General features: G+C 37.2%; 2 protein-coding genes across 11 annotated transcripts in view; one reads left to right on the top strand and one right to left on the bottom strand.

The window, feature by feature from the left end:
- Positions 1 to 27,387, bottom strand: part of MCPH1 (microcephalin 1) — a 249,251-nt gene that overhangs the window by 84,197 nt on the left and 137,667 nt on the right. The gene's annotated exons all lie outside the window — the stretch shown is intronic.
- Positions 1 to 27,387, top strand: part of ANGPT2 (angiopoietin 2) — a 55,454-nt gene that overhangs the window by 18,254 nt on the left and 9,813 nt on the right. The window contains exons 2-5 of one of the 4 annotated variants that reach the window (XM_063074703.1): positions 9,178 to 9,333; positions 12,831 to 12,952; positions 19,817 to 20,049; positions 21,960 to 22,087. In XM_063074703.1, the coding sequence (XP_062930773.1) occupies positions 9,178 to 9,333; positions 12,831 to 12,952; positions 19,817 to 20,049; positions 21,960 to 22,087 (639 nt within the window). Of the gene's footprint in view, positions 1 to 9,177; positions 9,334 to 12,830; positions 12,953 to 19,816; positions 20,050 to 21,956; positions 22,088 to 27,387 lie in introns of all 4 variants that reach the window. The other 3 variants (XM_063074693.1, XM_063074723.1, XM_063074713.1) reach the window with 3 other exon arrangements.

The following is a 27,387-nucleotide window of genomic DNA, read 5'->3' as shown; positions in this document are numbered from 1 at the left end:
ATTAATAAAGCTTCAGCTATATCTTTACGAACATGAAAATCAAAATGAAAGAACATACTTCTTGCCTAAAAATTTCCTGGCATCATGCTGCAGTAACTCTCACTCACGGGTGTGAAGCTCATGGTGCTCGCACCAGATACAAAGCAGCACCACTGTACTTTGTATGCATTTGTATCCATTTATTCTAATCCAGGGTAAAGCAGATAGAAGGGTATTCAGGCAAGAGAATATCAACAGTTTGGTGGAGAGCTATTGCCCACACTGAGAAAATAACTGTAAAAATACATTTGCTGATGGTGGGTCAGTAGTAAATCTTTACATACGAAAGATGGCAGGCCCTAATGCTGAGTTTTCATGTAAATTAATCCTGTGTATCTGGAGCATCTTCCAATATTACCTCAAAAATTCTATCCATTGGAACTCTTTCTACTTTTTGGGTGCTAGCAGAAAGAGGAGAAAAAGAAGCAGAAGGGTTGGCTGGGGGTTCTGTCCAAAGGCAGCAGGACCTGGCAAGGCAGAGATGGCCCAGTTCTGAGCTTTCTCAATCATTCCCAAGTCCACTCCCCACACTTTTTAAAAAAGAAAAAACATAAGCTTCCTGCCATCCCCATGAAGGACAGCAAACTAGTTTGCCTTGAAAGTATCTTCTAGACAAAAACCACCTCAGTTTCTTCAGCTTTTTCCCTTTTCTATACTTCTAGTCTATTGGTTGTGACTCTTTAAATTCAGTTTATGTTAAAAAGAAAAAAAACCTGCTCTAAAGATGATCACACTACATCATCCATAGAGGTTCATCCAGGATTTTAGCAAACCACATAGTACAGAAAGAGACAGCAGAACAGGACAGAGAAAAGACACACATACCTTTGGTATCTGAATACTTCACCATAGAAGTGATAAGTAAGAGCGTTAGTGCTTGGGTAGCACGAATTTTTAAGGTTAAGTACAGGTAAGAGTGCTGGAGGAGACCAGGATGTGAATTTATACTCTGCTGCAAGCTAGCACTGTGGCCCAGTCCTAGTGTCCTCATTTACCCAGTCAAAGGCCAACAATATCAGTGGTTTCTAAAGACCCCCCCTTGACCCCAGCTTCTGAATGTCTGTTATTCCACAGAGAGGTGAAAAGGATATATATAGAGAGAGACATATATACGTATGAGGGGTCTTCAAGAAGCTCATGGAAAGATTCATGCTGTCTTTCAATTCTACTTTTCATGAACTTTTTGAATTTCCCTCCCTTGCCTGTATCTCACATGTGTGCTTATGTGTTTATAGACATACATGTTTCAAAGATGCTATCTGGCACAGAAAGACACTGAGATATTTCTCACTTTCTTATTTTTCTTTCAGTGTTCCTTAAATTCAGAAGGGCAAGAATACTTTAGTTTCATTTAAAAAAGAAATCCCAGTGCTGGTCAGTTCGCTCAGTTGGTAAGGGAGTGGTGTTATAGCACCAAGGTCAAGGGTTCAGATCTGCCAAAAATAAAATAAAAATAAATAAATAAAATAAAAAAGAAATTCCCAGTATACTGTAGCCTAAATTCACCAATCTCACTCCCAGAACTGAACTCCAACTGCTTCTATTCGTAATCACTTATAATTCAGTGCATTTTTAAAATGAGTTTTTATATTTTTATATATTTTGTATTATACACATAAATATTTTATACTTAAAAAAGAGTTTTATATTTTATTTCTACCACTGTAGGAAACATCACTAATACCTCCTGAGGTGAGGACTTGCCAAAATATCCCAAGAAACAGACAAATGGCAAAAGTCTGCAGAATATCTTATATGCAATCGGGTATTTGCTGAGTTTTTTTAAAGTGAATTTCTTTTTCATTTCTTTGGCTGCTGCAGCCTAGCCAATCTTACATTCTGTCTTCCTCTTAAGGGGATTTTCGCCTTGGTTTTCTGTCTCTAGCCTTGCCCTTTCTCCAATCTACTAGAAATATTGTCATTTTCTGAATGGTTGTTTTTACCACACTTCTCCTCTCCAACACACTCACTGCAGCAAATTGCTGACTGTGGGCTGCAGACATAAGATACCACTCGACACAGTTTCAGCATCACTGCACCTCAGCCCGTCTTCTGTCACAGCCTGCAAACTCCGGTCCACAGGACTCTGAGTGAGGCATTTAAGTTCTGCAAGCTTCGGTTTTCTCCTGCTCTGGTAGGGAACACCTTCTGTAGCTACTTTGAATCCTCTGGGCCCCACCTCTTCTTCTTCCTGTCCTTCCCAGAGACATGCCTTGCCAGCTCCCTGGCCAGGAACTCCTTGACTCCCAAGTTGCCTTGGGATGCCAGTGGAACCTCCTCCACAGTGTGGGGGTTAATGCCCAGAACCACTCTTGCTCAATAAGGGATGTGAGGGAGTCCTTCTTGCCCCAGATGCATGGCTCTGAGACACACTTCCTAGGGCTCCTCAGAAGGTCTTGTGGGATTTCTCATTAGCTGCCACAGTGGTGCTGACCAAGTCCACGTATTTGAACTGGCCATCTCTCCTCTCCGCCTCCCTTGCCTGTCCTCTACTGATGCTCTCTGGGACTATTTCCTAAATAAACTTCCTGCATGCTTGCCTTTGTCTCAGGTTCTGCTTTTGGGGAAACCCAAGCTAAGGCAGTGTGAGGATCCACTGAGATAATATGTGTGTGTGTGTGTATATATACATACATATATATATATATATGTATACACACACATATATATGTACATATATAAGCATTTTGCAGTTGCAAATTGCCGTTAATTATTCTTGCTGTACATATATGTATGCATGACCTTATAATGTCTGCTGCATTTTATTTGCTCTTTGACTTACAGGTGTCTGTACAAGTGTCAGGTACCTGTAAGGTGCTGTGGGTCTGAGCTCTAACACACATTTGGGTAAATATAACCTAACCCTAAGAGCCCTATAAAAGACACTCATGTAAGATGTGACATTTTTTGCCATATGAAATGCCCACACAAATTTATATGAGGTTACTACTATATCAGACTCATTAAAACTACATATATAAAATGACTGCTATTGATAAAAAGTAGCCATTTTATCAGTAGGAAATGACTGGAACATTTTGAGTGGAAAAATACATTTCCTTCTTAGCTTTTGGAGTAATGGTAAGGGAAACAGACAAAGAGGCAAAGAGATATGAGTGTATGTGAAAAACACTCGCCCCCCCTGCCCCAATTAGACAATGAAAAGAACAGGTAGTTGCATTCACAAATAAGAGCGAATTTGTCATGATCCGAGGGAGCAGATACACTGCTATGCTCAAATCATTGTAAATGGTGTTTGTCACAGGAAGAGGGGGATGAACTATTAACCTTAGTATGCTACCAACTGCTGCCTACACCTCTATTCTCTACCACATCTTTGAGTTTATAGTGGTCAGCAAGTGAACTTTTAGTCTCTTTGTACTAGTGAAAGTAGAAAAGGAGTTGGTTATTTAGACACAGTACCCAATAACAGAAAGTCACCAATAAATTATTAATAGAAACAAAGCAAAAAGAATAGATCAGAACAAATTAGTTATAGGAAGTTCCTGAAAGATCCTGTGCAGGGTCAGGTCCATGTGGTTAGCATAGATGAAGGCAGATTTGCTTATTAAGAGAAGCCACATGAACAACCTGGAAAATCAGTGCCAGAAGGGCCATGCTTCCCTCTTCTCAGTCCTTAGACTTCTCGATTTTCTGTAGTGCCTTACAGTGAATGTGGAAAGAAAGGGCCAAAGTAATGATGAGGGTCAATGGGAGGCAAGTAGCTTTGACATGGGTTTTTCTGCAATACAAAGAGAACAGGAGAAAACTTACTTCCCAGCTCGCGGAGCACATGAATATGACCTCTAACCCACGGGTCATGCATCTATCCCCAGTCTCCTGCACGTGTAGGTTTGCCTAAGACATGCATCTTCCAGCCTCTCCTCTGTAATCTCAGCATCTCTCATGGAGTACTGCTGAGTACACAACCGCTTAGGCAGCAAAGTCTCTAGATCAGCAAAACAAAACAAAACCCTTCTCTATAAGGAGGGGGAAGAAAGCCTAGTTTTGCCACTTTTCTGTCTGGAGACCACAAATGATGCTTCGGAGTTTCCTCATGACAGGGAACCAAGAACATTAGGTCAAAAGCCTTCCAAACAGAATATCCCTGGATTTAATAATCTCACATTCAAGTTTTCAAACTAATTATAAGAGCAAATGTTTTGCTTGTTGTTACTATGGTGTATATGTAGAATGGTTTTACAGAATTTCGGTATCCTAAACAAACAGGAACATTAACCTATAGTATTAGGAGATGTAAAAAGAAATGAAACAAATACAAAATGTTTTTGGTACCAACAGGCATCTCTGGTGAGGGAGTGCATGGGGGGAGGGTGTGATCCCAGGAGGGGAAGGACTCAAGACAAAGCAGGACAGACAAAGGTGGGAGGTATGGAGCATCCTAGGCTGCTGGCATGGCCAAGGGACAGCATGCACCAGGGCAGGAGGTTATAGAGATCACAGGGTGCCTATCAGAAAGAGGAATATGTTGCCAGGGAAGGAATCTGAACTTCATCGTACAGGCAATGGTGCAAGGATAGAGTGTAAGCTGCAGAGTGCTCAAGTTTGCATCTGCTTCCCGATTCTGAAGGAGGACGGTTGGAAGGTATTTGGGGGCTGATGATCCAGAAGAGACAGGATCTTAGAAGTTGGGTGGGAAGAAGGGATCTCTGAGGTAGGAAAAAATCCTGTGTGTGTGTGTGTGTGTGTGTGTCAGAGAGAGAGACAGTTGCAGTATTTTGTTTCCAAATTGAAATAGTAAAGAGTGAAATGTTTCTAAGAACACCTCAAATTATTTGTTAATTTACTAGGAAAATTAAGTCACTCAGATGGATAGAAACTAATTAATAAAAAGGGATGAGGACACTGAACATTATTTAAAGAGAAATGATCTCTTAGCCATTCTGTACAGTTGGTGAGGGACCAACTTTAGAGTCTCCACGGTGGAGACACTTTTCATACACTATGTTTTCCTTTCCTGAGGCAATTTCAAGGTTATACTTCTTTTGGTATAAAAAATAATGATGATAGGGCCGGCCCGTGGCTCACTCGGGAGAGTGCGGTGCTGATAACACCAAGGCCCCGGGTTCGGATCCCATATACGGATGGCCGGTTCGCTCACTGGCTGAGCGTGGTGCTGACAACACCAAGTCAAGGGTTAAGATCCCCTTACCGGTCATCTTTTATAAAAAAAAAAAAAAAAAAATAATGATGATAATCTTGGTGAGAAGGAAGATAGTCAGAGAAACATTTTAATGTGTAATCAATCTGCCATAGTTGCCTTGCAAATGGATTTATTTTTCCTGTCAAATGTGATCATTCAAAATGTTGGGGGAGTAGTAAAAAACTTGAGAACTGTTTTTTTTTTTTGGTGCCTAGCTAGTATAGGGATCAAACACTGGACCCTGGTGTTATCAGCACTACGCTCTAACCAACTGAGCTAACTGGCCAGCCCAGAATATATTTTACATTAAAAAAAAAAAAAAAAAAAAAAAAAATATATATATATATATATATATATGTCTGTTAAAATATTTTATTCTGATTGCTTGAGCTACGATGTGTTGCCAGGTTTTACAGACTGTGTTTGGGGTGCAACTACTTTCAGCAAATCAAATAACACTGAGAAACAATCTACACAACTACAATGATGGCTACAGCCCTAAAATGTTAAATTTGGATAATTTGTTTGAGTTCTGAGAAAAGGGGAATAGCTCGAGGCCCCACACTTTGAAGAGTGCTTAAACCACTAAGAAAAGAATGCACCCTGTCCTTTCACGCTTCTACGGGGGCCTTTTCAGAGGCACCTGTGCCCACAGACCACAATCACCACATGATCACCTTCAGATACAGAGGCGATGTCAAACATTCGTGTAAAATATGAACATGTGAAGCCACACATGAAATTAGAAAGAAACCATGTCTCCTCCCATGGGAGGCTCAAATATCCTGGAAATCTTTTAATGAGAGAGCTAAGTGCAGATGACAAGGATAGGAAAACTTTGCCAAAGGAGAGCACAGCATGACAGCTCTTATTTATCTCATCTTTTCCCCTTGTACTAAGACCTCCTACTGAAACAGAATGTCATTAGGCAGATTTCTACATTTCTGGGTTTCAGTCACAGACAGTAAAAATAAAAGAAATACTAAACAGAAAGACATTCCAGTACAATAAACTATAGAAGAACTAATTCATCAAGGTCCAGAGCCAGAGAAATTTCAAGGAACATCTGTCATTGTGGATCAGCCAAATCCTTCATTTCTGGATTTGATCTTACGTTTCTTTATACGTAGTGATTTATGGAAAGTCTACGTTAAATGGCAGATCTTCATTTGGAGATATTCAATTTTACACTATACTATGAACATCCATAGTCTTTCTATCTCTAAAAATTATTGCTAGTCTTTGAAAGGAAAAACAGATTCTTTTGTTAGGATGCTCCCAGGAGATAAAATCAGCATTGGTAATCTCTAATTCTAGGTTTTTCTGTTAGTAAAAACAGCCCTTAACTGAGGGGTAAGTAGTCTGTTTTTTAAGACACTCTGAGACTAGGAATTGGAAGGCACACTCAAGCCAATTTTGAGACATGTCATTTTTGGTTGTTAAAAGACATTAAAAGTTTGAGGTGGCCTCTGGGTGGAACTAATATTTTGCTTACAGGCATGCCAGTCCTGAGTACTGCCTCTGTCTATTCTGACACTAGGCACCTGGAATCCACAGGAAGAGATTCACATAGCAGCTGCAACATGGACCGATAAAATTAACAATCATTATGTGGTTATTACTGTTGCTGTTGTTTCTAGGGCTACTATATCTTCTTCCTTGGTCTTAAAAAGTATCCATCCATCATGGTACATATTTCTCTTAAAAACTTAATTTCATTTCACTACTTCAAGTGTAAGAACATAAACCTCTTTACGTCAACACAAAATGTCTACTACTTGATATTTCTGTTTCTGTTCCATTTTTCTCCAAAAGACTTCAATTAGTTAGCAATTAGGTTAGTATCATACAGAATTTTACTTTATTTTAAAGTGATACATGCCTTCAAAAGCTGTATATGTCTATTGTGTGTAGACACTATACATATATACACTATATACATAATATCTGTATATAAATGCATGTTCACATATATACATATAGCTGTAATTTGCTTCACTGTAAGATTAACACGCACACACACACACACACACACACACACACACACACACACACACACACACACACAAAGTACACATACTTTGCAACCCCAAAAGCTGAAAAGTAGAGATTTAAGACGTATTTTGCATTCTATTGTTTCAAGCTTAGACTAAGACATGGCAATAAAGGTAAGAAACTTTATTTTTAAAAATCAGGCCTATATATCTTTTAAAATTCCCATGTCTCATTTTAAATTGAAACCTGACTTTAAAATTTCAAATTATAAACAATCCTCTCATATCTCTTGATTGTTGTAACCACATTTGGCCCAGTAGCTCTAGAAAGGGGGGAGGGTAATTAAAGGTTTCATTTTCCCTTTCCAGTCATATGATTTAGAATGACACAAGACAGAAGAATTTTTATTTAGCTCTTATGTACTGAAATCATTAAGAAGGTTAAGACTTTTTATTTATAGTAGTTTGTAAATTATTATTTCTGAGTATGAATTTAAACTAAACTCCAGCTTGAGTACATCTTTATGGTTCCAAATTTCCAAGAATTAATATTCCTAAATCTTATCTTTGCTGGGTGTTAAGAGTAAGACAACTCCTTTGGATGACATATAGCTTTAACTTTAACCTCAAAAATGTCTTTACTCCCATGATGATGGGAGGGGGGGGGGAGAAATCACAAACTTATCTATGAATTCTTTTAAATAGTGTATTTTAATCATAAAAGTTCTAATTTTTAAAATGGTGGGGGAGGGGGAAGAAGAATGAATAAAGACAGATCACAGACAATAAAAAGCCTGGGCTAGCTCTGATAACGGGTTAACAAGGCTATCATATCCTTCACATTTTCTTAAGCCTCTACCAAAGCTGGTTGCTGGACTGCCAAGTAATAGTAACTGATTATTTTTATAGTGGTCTAATCTATTTTGATTAATATGAAGAAGTAAAGGCTTCAACTACACGATTTTATGAATGATCAGAGTTCTAGTAATTGTCATGTTTTACACTGATTTGATCTGTCCAATAACCAAGGGAGAACAATCCTCATTAACTTACCTGGAATCTCAGGCTGTAAAGCAGGGAGCAGGCTACTCTGGCTCCAAGCCCTTAAGTTCTTCCCATACCTCCGGTTGTCCTGCATTCACATTTAATTATGTAATTTTACCTATGGCAGTGAAATTAGCTTCTTCATTTAAGCTAATGCTAAAATTAGTTGGCATGTCCATCTTCCTTGGTAACTTGAAAGGAGAACCAATCTTATGTCATGTCAGGTGACAAAGGGAGCAGTGTGGGATTAAAAGTTTGACTGATACGTGAAATGATGAAATCGTGAAAAGTGCATATATGTTAGGACGAACTTAACAGGTCCAGCATGTCATGAACTTAAGAGGTAAGGGGGGGCAGGGCACCACAGAGTGTGGCACTGAGTAGTAGTTCTGTAGGTTATGGGGAAAATCAGAAGTTCTGTTTTCCTCACAGTCCCTCTTAGAGAGCCTTCCAAAGTCTTTATTTCCAGAAACCAGAAGTCTAGAATGTGGCAGCAATAGTAATGCTTCTTAGTACCAAATTTTCATTTTGAACATAACATGGACAGTGATGGCAGAAGGGTCACAACATCAAAGCAGCAAGACCCCAGCAGTCCTTCCTGCTGCCTTTCACCATCTGCCCAGCTGTGAGCACGGCCTGGACGCATCCTGGCCTGCCATAGCACGCACATCTAGAGGTACACAGAAACAACCAGCAGCTTGACTCTCTCCTACCTACATGTGATGTAACTAAGTTGCCAGATGTTGAGTAAAAATAAAATCACACTGTATTTTACTGCTAGTATAAAAACCTAGTAAGATTTCAAAATTGGGGCAAGGTACAGGTCTTTCTTCAAATAGATTTTTTTAAGGATAGGGAAAAGGTGGCAAATATTTAGGAATAAGGTTTCTGCTCACTTGACTAATGACCGCATTTCTAACACTTGTTCTTCTCTAGCTTGAGAATTACATCCAGGACAACATGAAGAAAGAGATGGCGGAGATGCAGCAGAATGCAGTGCAGAACCAGACTGCTGTGATGATAGAAATAGGAACCAGCCTGCTCAATCAGACAGCAGAGCAAACACGGAAACTAACTGACGTGGAGGCCCAAGTAAGTGCTGAAATATAGAACACAGAGCAGTCCAGCCACCTAAAAGACCAGCATCCAATCGTGCTGTACCCAGTGAAATAATGGAAAACTAAAGAAAGCTCCACTGCAGGAGAAAAGGAAACTTTTATAAGAAATTAAGAATTTACGGCTAGTTATGAATTTAAAATCAGTAAACATGTTTCCATTTTTGATACTGAGGTTAAATTACATTTATTCTATTAAGGACATTCAAGTTATTTCCATGTTACTCACACCTGACTACTATAAGATAAATGCTTCTCTGCCTCACCAGTATTTTCTGGACTCCAGATATTACTTTTCATTTCTAAGCCCTAAAATTTTTATGCATCTGAGAAATGAAAACCAGAGGCAGAGAGGTAGAAATTTTGTTCTTAAATCTAACTTGAGTAAAAGATAAAACCTAAATCTCAAAGAAGTGTCAAAACAGTCTGTGGTATGAGTTTGTAGAGGAAGAAACAGCAGCAACAGGGAGAAGCTGTGTGTTGTGGCACTGACAGACAGGCCACAGCCACTAGCCACGAGCCCCGGAGTGGCTCCACGCATCCTGTTAACTGGATGACTAAATATGGCAAGGCGTGTATCTTTTATGGGCCTCGTGGTTTTAAATATAAAATGAGGGTCTGGGCCAGACAATTAATTAATTGCCAAGTTCTCTTTCCGCTTTAAGATTCTATGAGCCACTGACTAATAGTAGAAAAGAAGAAAATTAAATTATGAAAAAATGAAAATAACAGCAAAACATTAAAATATCAAAATAGTAATAAAAAAGTGACTCAATAATAGTAGCCCATGTGGGAAGAAAATGCTATTAGCAGAATTAATAGAGATGCTCCAAGTCCATGCCTATAGTCTTGCCTCTCAACTGATGAGTCTAATTTCTGACCCTTGTATTCTTTATAGGCTTATGAAGTTAGCATCTTCCTACTCTGAACTATAAGTAATGTTTAAAAAAAAATGGCTAGATTTAATTGTAAATGATTCACACTACCTAGTTTTCAGCTAAAAGGACCAAGAAATGCTAGACATCAGTTAGGAAGAGATGTGAGAAAAGAGAAGCCACAAGCCACCCTATGATAAGACCACTTCTAGAATGGCACAGGTGTTCTTTCACTGTCTCTAAAAACTGCTGGAGGAGGGAAACAGTAGGGAAGTGGGAGAAGAGTAAAAGATTTTTATATGAGAGTTGGAGATTTTTTTTTTTTTTTTTTGTCCTTTCTTGTGACCATGCTCAGCCAGTGAGCGCACCGGCCATCCCTATATAGGATCTGAACCTGCGGCGGGAGTGCCGCTGGGCTCCCAGCGCTGCACTCTCCCAAGTGAGCCACTGGGTCGGCCTGGAGATTTTTAATAAAGACTTTTATATAAATTATTTGATTACCAAATCTTTAAACAATATCAGAACATTTTAGAAGAAATATAAATAAATATTTTACAGAGTAGATCATAAGATACTAAAAATTTAATTCTAGGAGGTAATGAAAGTAAATATATCAATATATCCACAGCCAATATTGAACTAAATTAATAACAATGATTCAGTCACATTCCCCACTTTTTGACAGTAAAACTGGTGGGCAATGAGTTATAATAATACTTATAATTATTAAACTAAATTACAATAATGATTCATCACATTCCCCACCGTTTGATAGTAAAACTGGTGGGCAATCAAGTTAACCCAAAAAATGTCCCATAATTATAACATTTCATATGTTTTCAGATAACAGTAATAAAACAGTATGAAAATACACAGCAACAATATAAACCTTTGCCACATTCCATATCAGGCAGACTTACCAGCATTAATGTGCCTTTGTTGGGTTGCATGATTGAAAAAAGAAAAAAAAAAAGCCTATTGTGAAACTAGGTATCAGATGACGCAGGATAACAGGAAAATAGGAAAAGGGGTAGATAGAAAACAGCCTATAAAGTCCAACTAAATCTATTAAAATGGCTGGGCCTAAGGAATGACATCAAGAGACTGAAGTATGTACCCAATCCATATGAAGACATTTGTTGAACAGTTACTGATTCTATAAAATAGGTTTAAATTCAAATATAAAAATTTCTGACTAGAAGTAAGATTCTCCTACTTCAGACTAGAGACTATTAAGTTAGACAGAGTGAGAGATTATTAAATTGTCAGAGTGAGAGACTATTAAATCAGGCAATGATGGATGGTTAGAGGTCTGAGATCTTAAACAGAACAATTACTTAACCTGGATAATTTGGACAGTCATCTGCAGACAGAGGTCTTGAGGCCCATCGAACTGTAGGGCCCATTGCAATTACTCCCCGGTCAACTGGGACCAATATGCCATCCTTTCCTGCCTCTCCCCGAAACTGTACTCATTTTATGGCCCTTAGCAATTAAATAGGAGATCCAATTTTGCAGATCCTTTTAGAAATAACCAACATAGAATGTTTGGACCCAAAGTAGATGAAGGACAAATCTTTATTCTAGATGTTAATACTAAAACCCAAACCCTTATGTTAGCCAATGACTTTCATTCACTTACAGAAGAGTTTTCATGATACGAACTCAACCCTCCTTGACTAAGGACCAGACTATCCCTGAAACACACACTGTGGGGCCAGACCAAGGCTTTTTCGAATGACATAAAGACACCAAGCAAACAATGATTTTTTCAAGGTCCCCAATTCTTTGGCAACAATTCTGACTTACATTTACATGTGATATCACATCCTGTATAACTGTGACACGGAGGATGTGAGTAATCGATTCTTCCTGCTAAAAAGCAGCCAAATGCTAAAGAATCTGTCTTTCAAGTTGCTTGAATACAATGGAAAAGTGATCCTGCACATGTTAGGTATCAGAAAGGCCCGCAAAACAAAACCCAGTTTCCACTTTATGTTGACGTTTTATTGTTTCCTCATTGGTTGAGACAATTTTTAAAATAGCAAAAAGAAAAATGGCAAAGAAAAAATAAAAGGGTAAACAAGTGAATACAAACTAGGAAATGCCAGGCTAAAAATGAGCTTTCTTTTTATATAATGAAAGCGTGTGACTTCTAATCCCTTTGTCTACTGACAAACAAATAAATATGAGAATAGCATTTTGTTTTGAGCAGAGGGAAGGTATTTTTTCATTTATCAACAATTTTTATCTATAAAATATAACTGTTGTATACTCGCACTTGTCTCGCAGTGTGAAAACAAACAATAAAAACAGCAGAACCAGAAAAATGACATATTGTTTGGTACAAACACCATTGTCCAGAACTATTAACCTCTTTTCAAAATAAAGACAAGGTGGAGAAAAAGAGTTTAACATACTTGAATGTGATCCAAGACATCAAACCTTTTTCAAAAATAAAAATATACCAAAATAAGACTTGTGAGTTAATAAATGTTTTAGTTATGTTTTCTTATAATTCGGGTAATTTAATTAAAAGGAGTTATAAAATTAAACTAATTAAAAATGATAAATAGGAATTTCATTTTGTTACATTTAGGTATTAAATCAGACAACAAGACTTGAACTTCAGCTTCTGGAACATTCTCTTTCTACAAACAAATTGGAAAAACAGATTTTGGATCAGACCAGTGAAATAAACAAATTGCAAGACAAGAACAGGTAATAATGGTACAAAAATATTTACAATTCAGAATTGTACACTTTCCAGATATGAAAGCCTATCTCACATGACTACTAATTATAATTATGGCTTCCAATATGATGAATTTCTTCATGTCCAACATATGGATCAGAAACCTTGTTAGAGAAAGGAAGGGAGAGATTTCGAGAAATCACGAATTGACATGGACCTTCTAAAACAGTCCTCAATTTTGTTTTTCATTCTCTGGCCCTTAAGGATTCTTTAACAGTAATCTAAACTCTGCCTCCACATTATGGATGGTCATCTAGAAAAAAATAGTGCTAGTGTTGGGGAGTAAAAGTAACACTGGCCTAGTCATTTCAGTATTAATTTTATCAAGTTTCTTTGCCTTTGGGGACTTAGTTTCTCCCAATGCAAAATGATCTACAGTAGAGAAACTACACTTACAAGTAGGGAAACTTCTAAGCCAAGACATATTTCATGATGCAATACTTCCTCTCAAAACATATGCCAAAGTAAAAACAAAAGTTAATGCTAAATATGATTGCATTAATATTTAAATAAAATATAGAAAAACCTCAAGATACACAGTACAAAAATAAAAATTTTAGGTGATAGGTAGGGACTGTCTTCATAGGTTTACTCCAGTCAGGGACACATGAGGATTATTTTATGTACATATCTGATGTGCTTATTTCCTTGTTTTTAATCAAGACATGTACACACGACATAGAGAATCGTCATAACAATATATTCTTTCCAGTTCACAATTTAAATAATTCTTTATTCTTAACCAAAAATGATAATAAACTTATTGTCTTATAATCATTCTTTACTGTTAATCAAGAACTGAGCTGGAATAATTCTTTCTGTTCTTTGGGTAACAAGTTTAACTCATTATTGATTTAGGGTTTTGAAAAGCAAATTGTTTTTCTTAATTCAAATATCTTTCTTTTGTGTTTCAAATTACTCTTCTGCAAAGTAGTCAATAAAAGCTTGAGACCAATAATTGAGATATAACAATCTCACTAATTTCATTGTGTTAAAATGGTCTTGTTTAATAACATTCTCTTTAATATGTTGCAGTAATGTTGAGAACATTTGGGAGCTAGTGATTACTTTTGCCTTGCTTGCCACAGCAATAAGGCCTTTGAGATACCTAGGATATGTCCAGTTTGTTGAACATAATCCTGTACTGAACAGTGTTACTTTTAGGTTTCAAATTCAGTATGCTACAATGCTAAAATTATCAGTTAAATATGTAAATTATGTCACTGAAATATTATCTGGGTAAATATTTGTTAAATCGTACTGCCTGTCACTAGAAAAGTGTGAATCTTATCCCTGAGTTCAGATACAATGTTTAGCATTTTCCTTTACAAAACACAAACCTAGCTGTACACAGCTACTCAGTTTGTTGCTTTGAAATTAAACTGACAACTTTCACTATATTTTTTTGATCATCTCATGTTCTGGTGAAATTTTTTTATATATCAAAGCTTTACAATGTATAGAGTAGTGATTCCAACTACACTCTAGCTTGCTGTGTTTTCTGGTCATTCTTGATTAAAGAATCCTTCAAATTTTTTCAGCTGAACTTGAATTCTTCAGTTCTTTCCCCTACTTTAATTCACATTAACCAACAATATAATTTCCCAATAATTCAATCTAGTTTTATATGAGATTAAATTTATTTTTATTTATTTTCTTTTGAAACATTACTTTTTAATTTCAAAAGTAATCACACTGATTGTAACACACCATGTGAAAGAGTTACATGTGAATCCTTCCACAGATTCTCTATGCTCTTTAAAACATACATACATCTATATCCCCATATTTAGGGGTTTTTCCTCTGAAAAGTTACAAAAATGGGATCCCCCCTCTCCTCCCCTTCTGCCTCTACTTAATATGATCACAGGCAAAGAGATTACATTTAAAGATCACAACATTTTCTCCACAAAAGCAACTTGTCAAACATATCCAACAAAACTAAAATTTTACGTGACTTGCAATTTTATGTGCTTCACAACTTGGATTGCAAAAGTCTAACTTAGACTGGAGTAGTGTAAGAATAGCCCCTGAATGACCTACCACGGTGAAGATAGGAAGGGTGCAGCTTTTATTAGTTGATTTACTATAAAAGCATTATGTAACTAAACTATACTTGTAGGAAGAATAACATTTTTAGCAGCTGCAGAAATCATATTCATGTTTGTCACAAATATGAAATAAAATAGCAATAATAAGGTTTTTTCACCAAAAGCTATAAACAATAAATTAAAAAGTTGTGTTGATTTTTACACTGTCCAATGAGTTTGGAATGCTGTGTTTTCTGCCTTAAGTTTTGATTGGCCTAAGAGTTTATTTGCAAGAACATCATTACAAAAATATGTAAGTGGTGTTGCACATTCAACAAACCATATTATAAATAACTTTTAATAATTTCCCAAGAGTGCAGTTGCTTTCTTTATGGAATAGGTTCAAACAATGTCAAAATACTTACCAGGGTCAACATCTTTCTCAAAATTGCCACTACTACACTCTTAGATTCACAGGCTGAAGTTGAAAACTACTATGCATTAATTTAGGGGCTATTTGTACCAGTTCAATTAAATTGTAAGTATTGTTATGGCCTTGTAAAGCATTGCCATTGACATGACTCCTTTTGAAGAGATGCCATGAAAACTCATAGAAGAAACATGACTCAGTTTCCATATTTCTGTTGACACGAGATATTTTGTCACACTTCTTAACTAACCACAAATTACATTAATATAAAATTAAGTTGCACCTAAGTCCAACCTACAGTGATGATCAAGTTGGTTATCCTGAATCAGAAAATCAAGCAAGATGCTAATGAGAATATCAAACCATCGCCTTCTGGTCACTGCGTGCCTTCCCCATGTCCGCCCACTTCCCCTCCTCCAGGACTTGCCACTCTTGGCCTTGTTGCAATGTGCAAAATTCTCGCTATGATATCATACTGTATTTTCATCTGTTCTATCCCATTCAACTGATTTAATTTCCTTAAAAAAATGCTGGTTGCAACTCACTAAATTGATTTTATAAGCCACTTATGGGTCCTGATCTGTACTTTGCAAAATCTGCTCAAAAATATGATCCCTAAGACTCCTCATAGCTTTAAAATGTATGCTGCTATATTCATGATATAAGCTACTGTCAGAGCCAGTCTGGTCTGGGACAGTCTGCTCCTGGGCTTCACTCTTAAATACATGCTTATATTTAACCTTAAAATGAGATATTTTAGATCAGGAAGCAACTACCTCTGGAGCTACACTGGTATAGGTTTGGGAGAAAGAAACTACAGTTTTTTTTTTACCATGCATCTCAGAGTGCTGAACTCTGGCTCATATCCTGGACTGTGTGATTGCTGCATCTTTCTTTTATGCCCCTCTTGTAGACTATTAAAAACAACAAAAGAGGGTTGGATAACAAATTTCAGCAATATCCTTTTGAAAGCAGTATATATTCATCATTTAAAGATGCTCCATATATTTTTGCATCAATTCTGTAGGTCAAGATTTATAGGAGTGTTTTCTAAGTGCACTGCCTGTACACTGATTGTACTATAAATGGTTTTAGGCAAAAACCAGAAAACAATGTCACACACATTTATTTTTATGTTACCTTCTGCTTATGGTAAACCATCTTGGTTTATCAATTAATGAAAGTGATACACAATTTTCTTTTAAAAATAAATAAGTTAGCGGATATCAAGAAAAATATTTTTAAAATAGTTGAAAAATAGTAGAATTAATTAAAGTCTAAGGCAAACAGCTGCATTGTAGTAATTAATTATTTACTGACTTAGTACACTGACAATATATTTATTTGTCATGTACTGATTTACAATGACCAGAGGGCTGGAATAAATTTAAGAGCTGTAATTGAATTTCTAATAATTATTAATAATGGTTGTTATTGCTTATTGGCAAGATCTATAACAGGTAGTCAGTTTCTCAGCTGGTTAATGCTGTTTGTAGGGTTAAAGATTCAGAAAATGCTACTGCCAAAAAAGCCATGATATACAGATTATTTGAACTAGAAGGGGTCCCAGAGACCATCTAACCCAATGCCTTCATTTTAGTTTTTATTTAGAAACATGTACATTCACGTAGCTAGATAAGCATGTGGGATCCACAAAGGGGCATGGCCTGCTGCGCTGACATAGGTAGCCATGCCCAGAGGGGGATTCTCAGCCCAAGGCCCCTTCCCTTCACTCACAGGTGCTGGTAACACAGAATGTTGACTTCTCAGGGTCTATCCTTCCTCTTTAGTGAAACAGTGGTCATCACGTGCACTCCATGGGGTGTGAGTGAAAGTTCTAACTATGGACCTCACATTTCCACAAGGATATTTCTTCTTTAATGGAGACACATGCAGCTTAGTCATTTTAGTCTTATGTTATGATCATCAAAACATCTGGATTCCTATTATCTTGAGACTATGTATGTTCATGGTGTTTTCTCCTCTTGATTTTTCTTCAAAACCCTAAAAACAGCTTGTACATGGTAGGTATTCAATATGTCTCTGATAGAAGAATTATGTAATAAATAAATGAAGGTAAGATGTGACCCCAACCTGACGATGAGGAGACCTTGGCTGCTCAGTGGAACGTGGAGGCCAAATCCTCACACTCACGTTCCCTTTGAAAGTCAGTGCAAAGGGACTCAGGAGGTTTCGAGTCACTCACAGCAGAATTAAATGCCTGGTTCAAGCTGTTTTCACCAAACAAATGGAGAAAACAATTGCTCTCAGACCTCCAAGTGTCTCCAGAAAGTTCTAATGGCTTATGAGGAATATTTCACTAGGTCTTAATGTGACATTGACAATTGCTGTGGAAATGTTAGTGGCTTCAAAATATTTCCAAATAATGAATATTTCCAATACTTCATTATTAAAGAAGATAACTGACTTATAGATGACTCAAAAAAGGTGAAAAAGGTCCTCTTCCTTTAAAACAAAACTTTGCTATGTGCAAATTTACTACTACTAAACTTACATTGGGAGGGGATGTCAGAGATAGAATTTGACATCTGATTGTTTTACTGTTTCTAAAAGTGTCTATATCTTGAAAGCTTTGTTTACCAGCCTTCTACAATTAGAATGAAGATTTTTAAAAAATTTATTTTTATTTTTATTGAAACATAATTGTACATATCTGTAGGGTACAGCGTTGAATATCAATACCTGTGTGCAACATGTGATGTCAAATCAGTATAATTAGTATATTCAACTTTACACCATGTAGTAATTTTTTGTGGCCCTTTACCAATTTCTTGTTAATCCCCCCAGAAAGTAGATCTTGAAGGGCCTTTGGTTGCTGCTTTTCCTATAGTTATCAGAGGAAGCCTCTTACACGTTGGCATAGTGTAGTGACTAAACAGAGAAAGAAAGATTTACACCATCAAGTGTCAGGCTATCCAATTATCCTCTTGTATCTTATTTAGGACAAACAAACAAAAACTGCCAAGTACCTTCCTTTACTGTGTATATCTTTGAGTTTGTCCCTAGGAAACAGTTAACATTCTTAAATTTTGGTATTTATGTAGACTCACTTGAAATATTTTCTCTAGTTTAATGGATGAGAACTAGTTTCAGTTTAAAATTAGTGTACTCTTAATTGAACATATGTACAATAACATATTTTTATAAATTGAAATTAGAAAGACTAATTATATGACCATCAATAAAGTCTTTGGGGACTTATAACTTTATCAGCTATCAAAATAATTTTTTTCAATGCCAATGATGATTTAAAAAAATTTTAACATTTACTTGTACATATTTGTGGGGTACAGTGTGTTGTTTCAATACATGTACAATGACTCACTTAGGGTAAATAGCATAGCTTTGTACCTATCAGTCCACCACTTCTAATTTTTAAAAAGCCTTTCAAGGGGGTAGCTCACATTTTAAGTGTTAAGTATTAAGTATATGAGACAGAGCTGGTTAAATTTCTTAGAGAAAAACCAGGTCCATATTAGAAGAAAGAGAGGGGTAGATTTCAGAGTCAGAAAGATCTGGGTTTGAATTGTGCCTCTGTCACCAGCTGTGTGTGACTTTAGGCATATGATTTATTGTCTCTAAGTTTCAACTTACTCATTGGAAATGGGGATAATAATGTTGATATTAACAATAACTAACATTTATTGAGTGCTACTGTGTGTCAGAAACTAGTCTAAGCATTTACATTTTTGAATTCATTTATTCCTCACACCAACCCCATGAAGCAGGTAATATTATCCCAATGTTACAGATCAGTAAATTGATGCACAGAGTGCTTAAGTGAATTGCCCAAAGTCACAAGGCTCATATAGCCAGGATTTGAACTTCTGTCACACATCATTAAAAGATTAGCTGTTATTATTATCATTAGGATTAATATTAAAATATAAATTATTTAGGAGAAAGCTAACTTCCTACCCAAAGGTCCAGCCCAAGTCAAACTTTCCCTTCTCAGAAGAAGCATTTCATGAGCACTATAGCTTCATCACTGTTTTTCTGAACTCTTACAATATCTAATGCTTGTAACACTCATGTTTCTTGTATCATGGCCCGAAATGGCGTGTCTTTTCCTATGTGTAGGTACATATGTGTGCATACACATATATACGTACACATATCTATGTATCTAATCTTCTCAGCGAGTTTGAGAAATTCTTTAGGGCTGTGGTAACATCTTATTCCTTTATAGCTCCTATAACATCTTAACAGAGTGACTGGGAGAGGTAAAAATTCAATAAGTTAGATTATATTAGAATTATAAAAATATTAGAGTTTATAAAGCACTTGGCTTTGATGGTAATCGGATAATTAGAATACCCTTCACTAACTAACATCATTTTCCTTACAAGTTTCCTAGAAAAGAAAGTGCTAGATATGGAAGACAAGCACATAGTTCAACTACAGTCCATAAAAGAAGAGAAAGACCAGCTCCAGGTGTTAGTCTCCAAGCAAAACTCCATCATTGAAGAACTAGAAAAACAATTAGTGACGTCCACAGTGAATAATTCAGTTCTTCAAAAGCAGCATCATGATCTGATGGAGACAGTTCGTAATTTAGTGACTATGATATCAACATCAAACTGTAAGTAAAGTTTACATATTTGTTCTCCAATTTAAATAACCTTTAGTCAATTAAACTCTCAAAATTCTAAAAAATTCTCAACTTTCAGAAAAGGCGCTACTTCTCTCATGTATTTTATATGAAAGCTCTACAGGGTCTCGATATAGAACCAATTAAAAAGAAGGAGAAAGAGAAGGATGAGGGAAAATATATATTATGCTAATTGTTAACAGGTAAAACATGGCAATAAAGAACCTATCTGAGTTAGTTCCACTACTAACTGGATGGATGAGGCTGGACAAGTTAGGAAGTCATGGAGGAGCATCATTTCCTTAGCTATAAATGGGAAAAATGATACCAGACCCACTGGATTGTTGTGAAGATTAAATGAAACAATGCTTTCAGTGACTGGCATAAAACTGGCACTTAAGAGATGCTAGTTTTCTTCTCTCTCAAGGTACTTAAATACATTTTGCCTTCTTTATTACTACTTTACCTTTCAGAGTCTCTTAGATATTATAGGGAAGAAGGGATGCATCTTTGGTAATTGATTAAAGATGTGAGATACAATCTTTGTGGCATTTGCATTTAAGTTTCTTTTTTTTCCCCCTTAAACAAATTGGGTCTAGTTCTTACTATGGCTTATTTCATAATATCCTTTCAATTTGTATCTTTTAGACACAGATACACTTTGCATATAAATCATGTAGAAGTATTCATTTCCATAAGAAATATGTTCCCACATTTTTTTTGGGGGGGGTCACGCAGTTATCCCAGTTTTAATGGAAATACTTAAACAAAGTTTCTATTTAAACAAACAAACAAGCAGAAATAGTAGCTCAGTCTTGATGATAAGTGGCAGGTCTGACACTGGGCTGCCAGTTTGTAATATGTTCTTTCCAACTAGAGTTTCATTCTTCTACTTTAGAAAAGTCATATTTTTTTCACATTCACAGAAAAGGAAAAGGCAATCATCTGACACTGCCTGAGGGACAAAATAGCGTGAGGAGCCAGCTTTGACAAGCCAAAGTAGAGAAAGTGTGTAGCTCAGATTCGGGCAGAAAAAAATGAGCAGCAGAAAAGGTTTACCTATTCCCCTGTGTTTTTAGCTGAATAAAGATGTGCCCTCTGCCCACCCGGGATGCTCATCCACACCGTCTAGTCCACGGAGTTCTATGCATTGGTAGGTCTCTAGAATAAAATATAAATAGTTGCAAGAATCACACACACATACATGCACACACACAGGCACACATATTTTTAATGTGGCAAAAAAGGAATGGCAACTCCAAATGTTGAGAACAGAATAAAAATTTGAAGGAACTTCATAGCTCTAGAATTTTAGACTTAGAAGATTTCCAAAGACACAGATAAATAAACATTATGTTCCTCTTTAATGCAAACTGTTATGGTACAGTTGCTAAAAATCCAAAGAATACTAAATGTCTCCACCCAATATTCTAAAGAAAATTAAAGACTTGGTCTCAGATGTATAAAAAGAAAGGAAGAAAATGCATTAAATGCATACCACGGCCTCCATGGGATAGTGGCCCTAAATGGATATACGATGGAGCCATGGCACAGGAGACACTGTTTTTAGGTACATATTTTTAAAATCTTTCTGTAATAAATTTACTCAATTCTACTCAAGATGGAAGATTTCCAAAAAAGTAATAGTTTATTATAGCTAATTGCATTACATATAGTTGATGATAAAAAGGAAGTATAGATTATTTGTGACACTTTAAGAATTAATAGGAAAACAGGCTGAAAGAGTAACTTTTTTGGAAAGGCTAAGAACCTGGCATATCCTTTTACTTATTACAGTAATTCAAATGCAATAAAATTCACCAAATAACTGGATCTAGAAATAACAAATTTTTATCTTTTCATGAACTCCATTTCAATGCTTTTATATTTTTTAAAAGCAGCTAAGAACTCCTTTGTTGCTAAAGAAGAACCAATCATTTTCAGAGACTGTGCTGAAGTATTCAGATCAGGACATACCACTAATGGCATCTACACGTTAACATTTCCTAATTCTACAGAAGAGATAAAGGTAAGGAATTAGTTTCCCATTATTACCTCCCTGGCTCTGAGCAGGTCATTTTAGAGGGTGAACTACGGAGTGCAACTCCCACACCATGGACCTTCCCAAGCTTCACTCAGTGCACAGCAGCCGTTACTGAGCAGCTGCCTCACGTAAAGTACTTGCTAAGGGCTAAGTTGAACTGCTGTGCACAGAATATTAACACTGCATGTTAATGATGCAGAAATATCTAATCTTATCTTCCACGAGAAATATATTCTCCTTGCATTTTGCTTGAATAATGCACACTGTCAACTGTCTTCACTGAAGTACAAGACTCATTTCATTAATTTTAAAGAAAATATCTTCCAAAAACTTAAGTTTGAATAACCATATGATCACTGATGACTGATGATGAATGGTCATTGAATGACCACTGATCATTGATCTTTTGATCATTCTTTCAAGCAACGACTGTATCCCATGAGAAGGAAAAAAAGGCTCATTCAACTTACAACTGAAACAATCACACAAAAGTGATTTCTTTGACATAGCCTTTGTACTTTGCTATGTAGAAAGAATTTATACGTATTTCCCATTTCATCACACAGAATACTAAAAAAATGTGCACTCAGCAGTAGAGGTTTAATACAATTAATAATTTTTACCTCTTTGTCAAAGACATCTTTAAGTGATGGTGGTTTTTCTTCCTTTCTAAACTGCAAGTGTGACTGTGAAGAACATAGTGACTTGCACAGTCTGGTACCCTGCCATGCTTCACATGAGGGCGCTAGCAATTTTACCCACTATTGCTTTTGTACCATCAGTGCAAACGCTACACAGTGCCGAAGGCCAGTAATGTCTCTGTTATTATGGAAACAGCTGCAGCTTTGTGGACTTGCTGACATGGTCTCAGGGACACCTAGGACTTGGCAGTCTACACCATGATAACCTCTGGGGCAAGCTGTTCCTACCGCATCTAATGCAGTCTGGGAGACTTAAAACACACCATTAAAGAGGGCATTTGTTTTCTTCTCAAGTATGGGGAGTTCACTTCAAGGTGTATGTTCAATTACTTTGTGTAAAGTAAATGAGCACCAGCACTTATCAGAAAGCAAAGCTACTACATAGCTTAACTCAATCATTCTTAGTTATTCTGGATTATTCAGTGAGTGTCTCCTGACTTTGCTTTGGATGAGCTTTAGATGAAGAAAAAAATCACTTCCCCAGGGAATATTTCAATGAGGCTTCCCTTAGGGTTTGATAAGGTAGAATGATACATGAGAAACAGTTTGAAGTGTTATGTGTTATCTATAAATAAGTTTGCATCCAAATGTAAAAGGAACTACATATTGAACATAAACACCTACAGAAAAGGCACCAGATACTATATCAAAATGGAAATTTTAGAGGCTCCTGGAAGTATTATCTCTTTGAACTCCCTATTATCCTCACTTTTTAACTTGGTATCAAAGAAAAACACAGCATTGGGTTTGAAAGATGTGGAATTTGAAAGAGTAACGTATTACTTGATTATGAATTTAAAAGATAAATACAGTGCTATTCAAGACAATACTTTCTAAAGAAACTTTCTAATTCATTCATGCGGCTTTAAATCAACCTTGAAAATCAGTCCCTAGTACCCTAGAGCAGTGCACAAGGAGAGGTAAAAACTCACAAAAGTCTTTTGCAGATTAAAATGCAGTCAAGAGACTTTGGACTAAACCTTTCAATCCTCTCTGCTATCTGGTTTGCATGACAATTTTTATATGTTACTGTCACCAGATGTTTGCATGTTCTTGGCTTAGGGATAACAGGGACAGAAGGATGGAGAATATCAGTGAACTGTGAATGCCATGATGCAGACCCAGAGGGACAGCACTAGTCGCACAGCCCCATCCTACTGTTGTATGGATGTTTTTCTGACTCAGTGCAGTGCTCCCACAGCAGGGTACTCTACCACCCATGGACTGACTGAAGTGTTCTGCAGAGAAATGAAAATATATACGACTCTGGGATTATATGAGTCTCAGGTCATGGCTGGAAATATTAGGATTTACACTCCCTTTAAACCTTTGTAATAAAAATAACTCATTTACATAGTAGGGAACAACCATCTTTTAAAATCTCAATTTTCTCATCTCTAAAATAAACAGTCTAGATTAAGTTACCTCTAAATTCCCTTCCAGACTTACGACTTCATAATTCACAATCTGATCTAGGGAGAGACAATCAGATAGACTTGGGTTTAAATTCCAGCTCTGCCAATTTGTGGCTCTGAGCAAGTCATTTAACCTTTCTGACTGATCTCTCAGTTTCCTCATCTGTAACAGGACGATCACATCTCCAGCCTTGGAGGTTGTGATTATAGAGGAACAGCAACCAAGATGGGATTTGGGCTAATAATGTGAGTTGTTATTATTTTTGACTGCCCCCAGAGACTACAAAGTGACTTCTCTGCAGAAAAAAAAAATGTTCAACAGATCTCTGAGCAGCTCTTTTCCCCAAAATGCCTAAGTACTGCAACTTTATTTCTGAAGAATCCATTAGATTTTTGTACAAGATAGACACTGCAAGATGAATTTATCAGAAGTATGAGGGTATGTTTTTGCTAGTTATAGACATAGTAGCTTCCCTCCCTAAATTTCACAGGACACTTGACTTCTAATATTTATCTATGTGTTTGCTATAATCAGTCAATTAACCACGGCCTCAGAACTGAAGCATAACATCTTTTTTCTTTTTTCTTCTTTTTTTTATTGAATCATAACTGATTATACATATTTTTGGAGTTCAATATTGACATGTTGATCAAATCAATATTACTATTGTGTATATTGTTATGAATCGTACTTATTCTTTATGTCCCTTGTCCAATCTCTCCCTATTCCCGTCTCCTTCCCCCCTCCCACCAGTGATAACACTAGATTTCTTTTCTCTCTCTGAAGGTGTAATGGTTATTCTGTTGATTTGTTGCCTAGATGATCTGTCCAATGCTGACAGGTGTGTTCAGGTCCCCCAATATTACCATAGAGCAGATGCTTCTTCTGTCAGTCTGGAATGGACTTTGTGGAGACAGACATCCTCTTCTTTTCTTTGGTCTCTGCTGGTGACTCTCCTTGTGTCAATGTACTCCAGTGGCTGGTGGACCATCTGCATGGTGGTTGTGATGTCTAGCCACTTTTGTGGCAGCTGTGGTTACTGTGGTGGGCCACCCACATGGAGGTGATGTTTTTGGCATTCTCCTTAGCGCTGGAGGTGTGCCTGGGTGTGGGAGGGGTCCAGTCCCCAGCTATATGCCTCAGGACTCCAGGTGGGCCCTGAGGTGCTGGCAGTGTGCTTGTGCCGGAACTAATTTCTTGTCCTTTGTTTACTTTTTTTTTTTTTTTTTTTTTTTGTCTTTTTCGTGACCAGCACTCAGCCAGTGAGTGCACGGGCCACTCCTATATAGGATCCGAACCCGCGGCGGGAGCGTCGCTGCGCTCCCAGCGCTGCACTCTCCCGAGTGCGCCACGGGCTCGGCCCTGTTTACTTCTAAAATGGGGGAACTTCCTATGCGAACCAGTACTTGAGCTGTGTGGTTGAGCTAAATTGCTGCTTTGCTGCTGTTTCTCTAGGGAAGGCTTTTTGTGCAGCTCAGGGTTTAGTGGTTGACTTTGTAGGTACTTCTGGCTTTCCAGAGAGCTGATGCACCTGAGTTGTGTAGAAACTGATCTGGGCCTGCAGTTTTTCATCAAACTGCACCCCATGCAATTCTGCATTCCCAACCAGTCTCCTCTGAGTGGTCCTGTGCTGATTGGCGGGCAGATCGGCTGTCCTTGCTGTGTCCCACTGTTCTCCTGGTGGGTCTGTCTCCCCCACCACCTGTACTCCAAACACTTCCCACATGATGGGCCCTGCACTAGTCCCTTGTGTTGACTCACCAGCCTCTGAATAGCTCCCCTTTTTCAGCTGTTCTGGCTCCTCACTCCTGCGTGGGTCCACGGGAACCCTATTAGTGGTCTTGCTGTCCTGGAGGCCACTAAGGCCCTTTTCTCCCCTGCCGCCTCCAAGTAACTCCATCTGAAGGGCATAGCTGTGGCTTCTGCCGGCTCCTCCTCCATGTGCTCAGCAGCTCCAGCCTTAAAGCAGCTGCAGCCTGAAATGCTATGAGCAGTTTTTTCTTTCTCTTATTGTGGCTTCTCCTGCCTTCATGCACTCCATAGGTCTCTCTTCCTCTTCCTGAGCTCCAGCGGCCCTAGCTTGGCTGATGTTACATTTTTATAGTTGTAAATTGGTTGATTTGTGAAAGAGAGTGATGCTGGGGACTGTCTATTCTGCCATCTTGACTGGAACTCTGAAGCATAACATTTAAATCAAGCAGTGTTTACTGAAAAATATCAAGCTTTATAGCAAAATATCAGATCCCTGAACCGTGCAACAGTGTGCTAATCTAAAGTACTAACTGCCCTCGGGTTTGTTGTAGTTAGAGTGGTAAGGTCTTAGGAAGTATCTGAGGACTTCTGCTTTTCTAAACTCAATTATCTTCTGGCTATGTGGATAACTCTATTTGAACACTGTCTTTCTCTGCAAGTTTCATGATCCAATTCATCATACTTTATTTTTTATAAATCCTCTGTTCTTTTTTTTTGCTCAAATCATTTATGCACTAGCAGTGGTTCTCAGGTATTTGAGGGTCTTGCCTCTCACTTCCATAACAAGATAAACTTGTTCTCTGGACAAGAGAGATCATGTATTTAAATATCAGCAACTTTATAATGATGATTTTGACATAGAAGAATCAAATATTCTTGGAACAAGGAGAGACTCACTAAGAACCATGTCAATTCTTTCAACCCACTGCAATGCCATTTAGAATACAGGAGAATTAACTTCTACATACATGAATCCTCAAACCAATGTAGCTTATTCAGCTAGTTTACTATACGGACTTTTAAAAAGACTACTGATAGAAGTGATTAGCACTGACCATTCTGTTGAACACAGGCAAATAAGAGGCAGTATTATTCATGAACTGACTGGGCCTGTGTTGAGGGACTTTTGGCCTATGAATAAAAGGGTCACATCTCTGTTTTTGGCAGTATAATGTAGTGGGGAAAATGTTATTAAAGAGACCTTATTCAAATTCCATATACCAATAAAGAACTAAATGACTATGATCAAATTAATCTAACTTTACTAAATCTTTCCTCCGTTCAAAAATGCGGAATTATATCATAGCAGAGTTGCTGTGAAATTACAAGTAATATATGCAAAGTATTGGCATAGTGCTTAGAAGTGTGTAGCAATGACAACAATGATAATTAGTAATAAAGACAATACAGAGAGAT

Source organism: Cynocephalus volans, chromosome 1, assembly GCF_027409185.1.
Source record: "Cynocephalus volans isolate mCynVol1 chromosome 1, mCynVol1.pri, whole genome shotgun sequence".
Lineage (NCBI taxonomy): Eukaryota > Metazoa > Chordata > Mammalia > Dermoptera > Cynocephalidae > Cynocephalus > Cynocephalus volans.
Note: the sequence above shows the minus strand (reverse complement) of the source record. Positions and strands in the feature narration are given on the sequence as shown.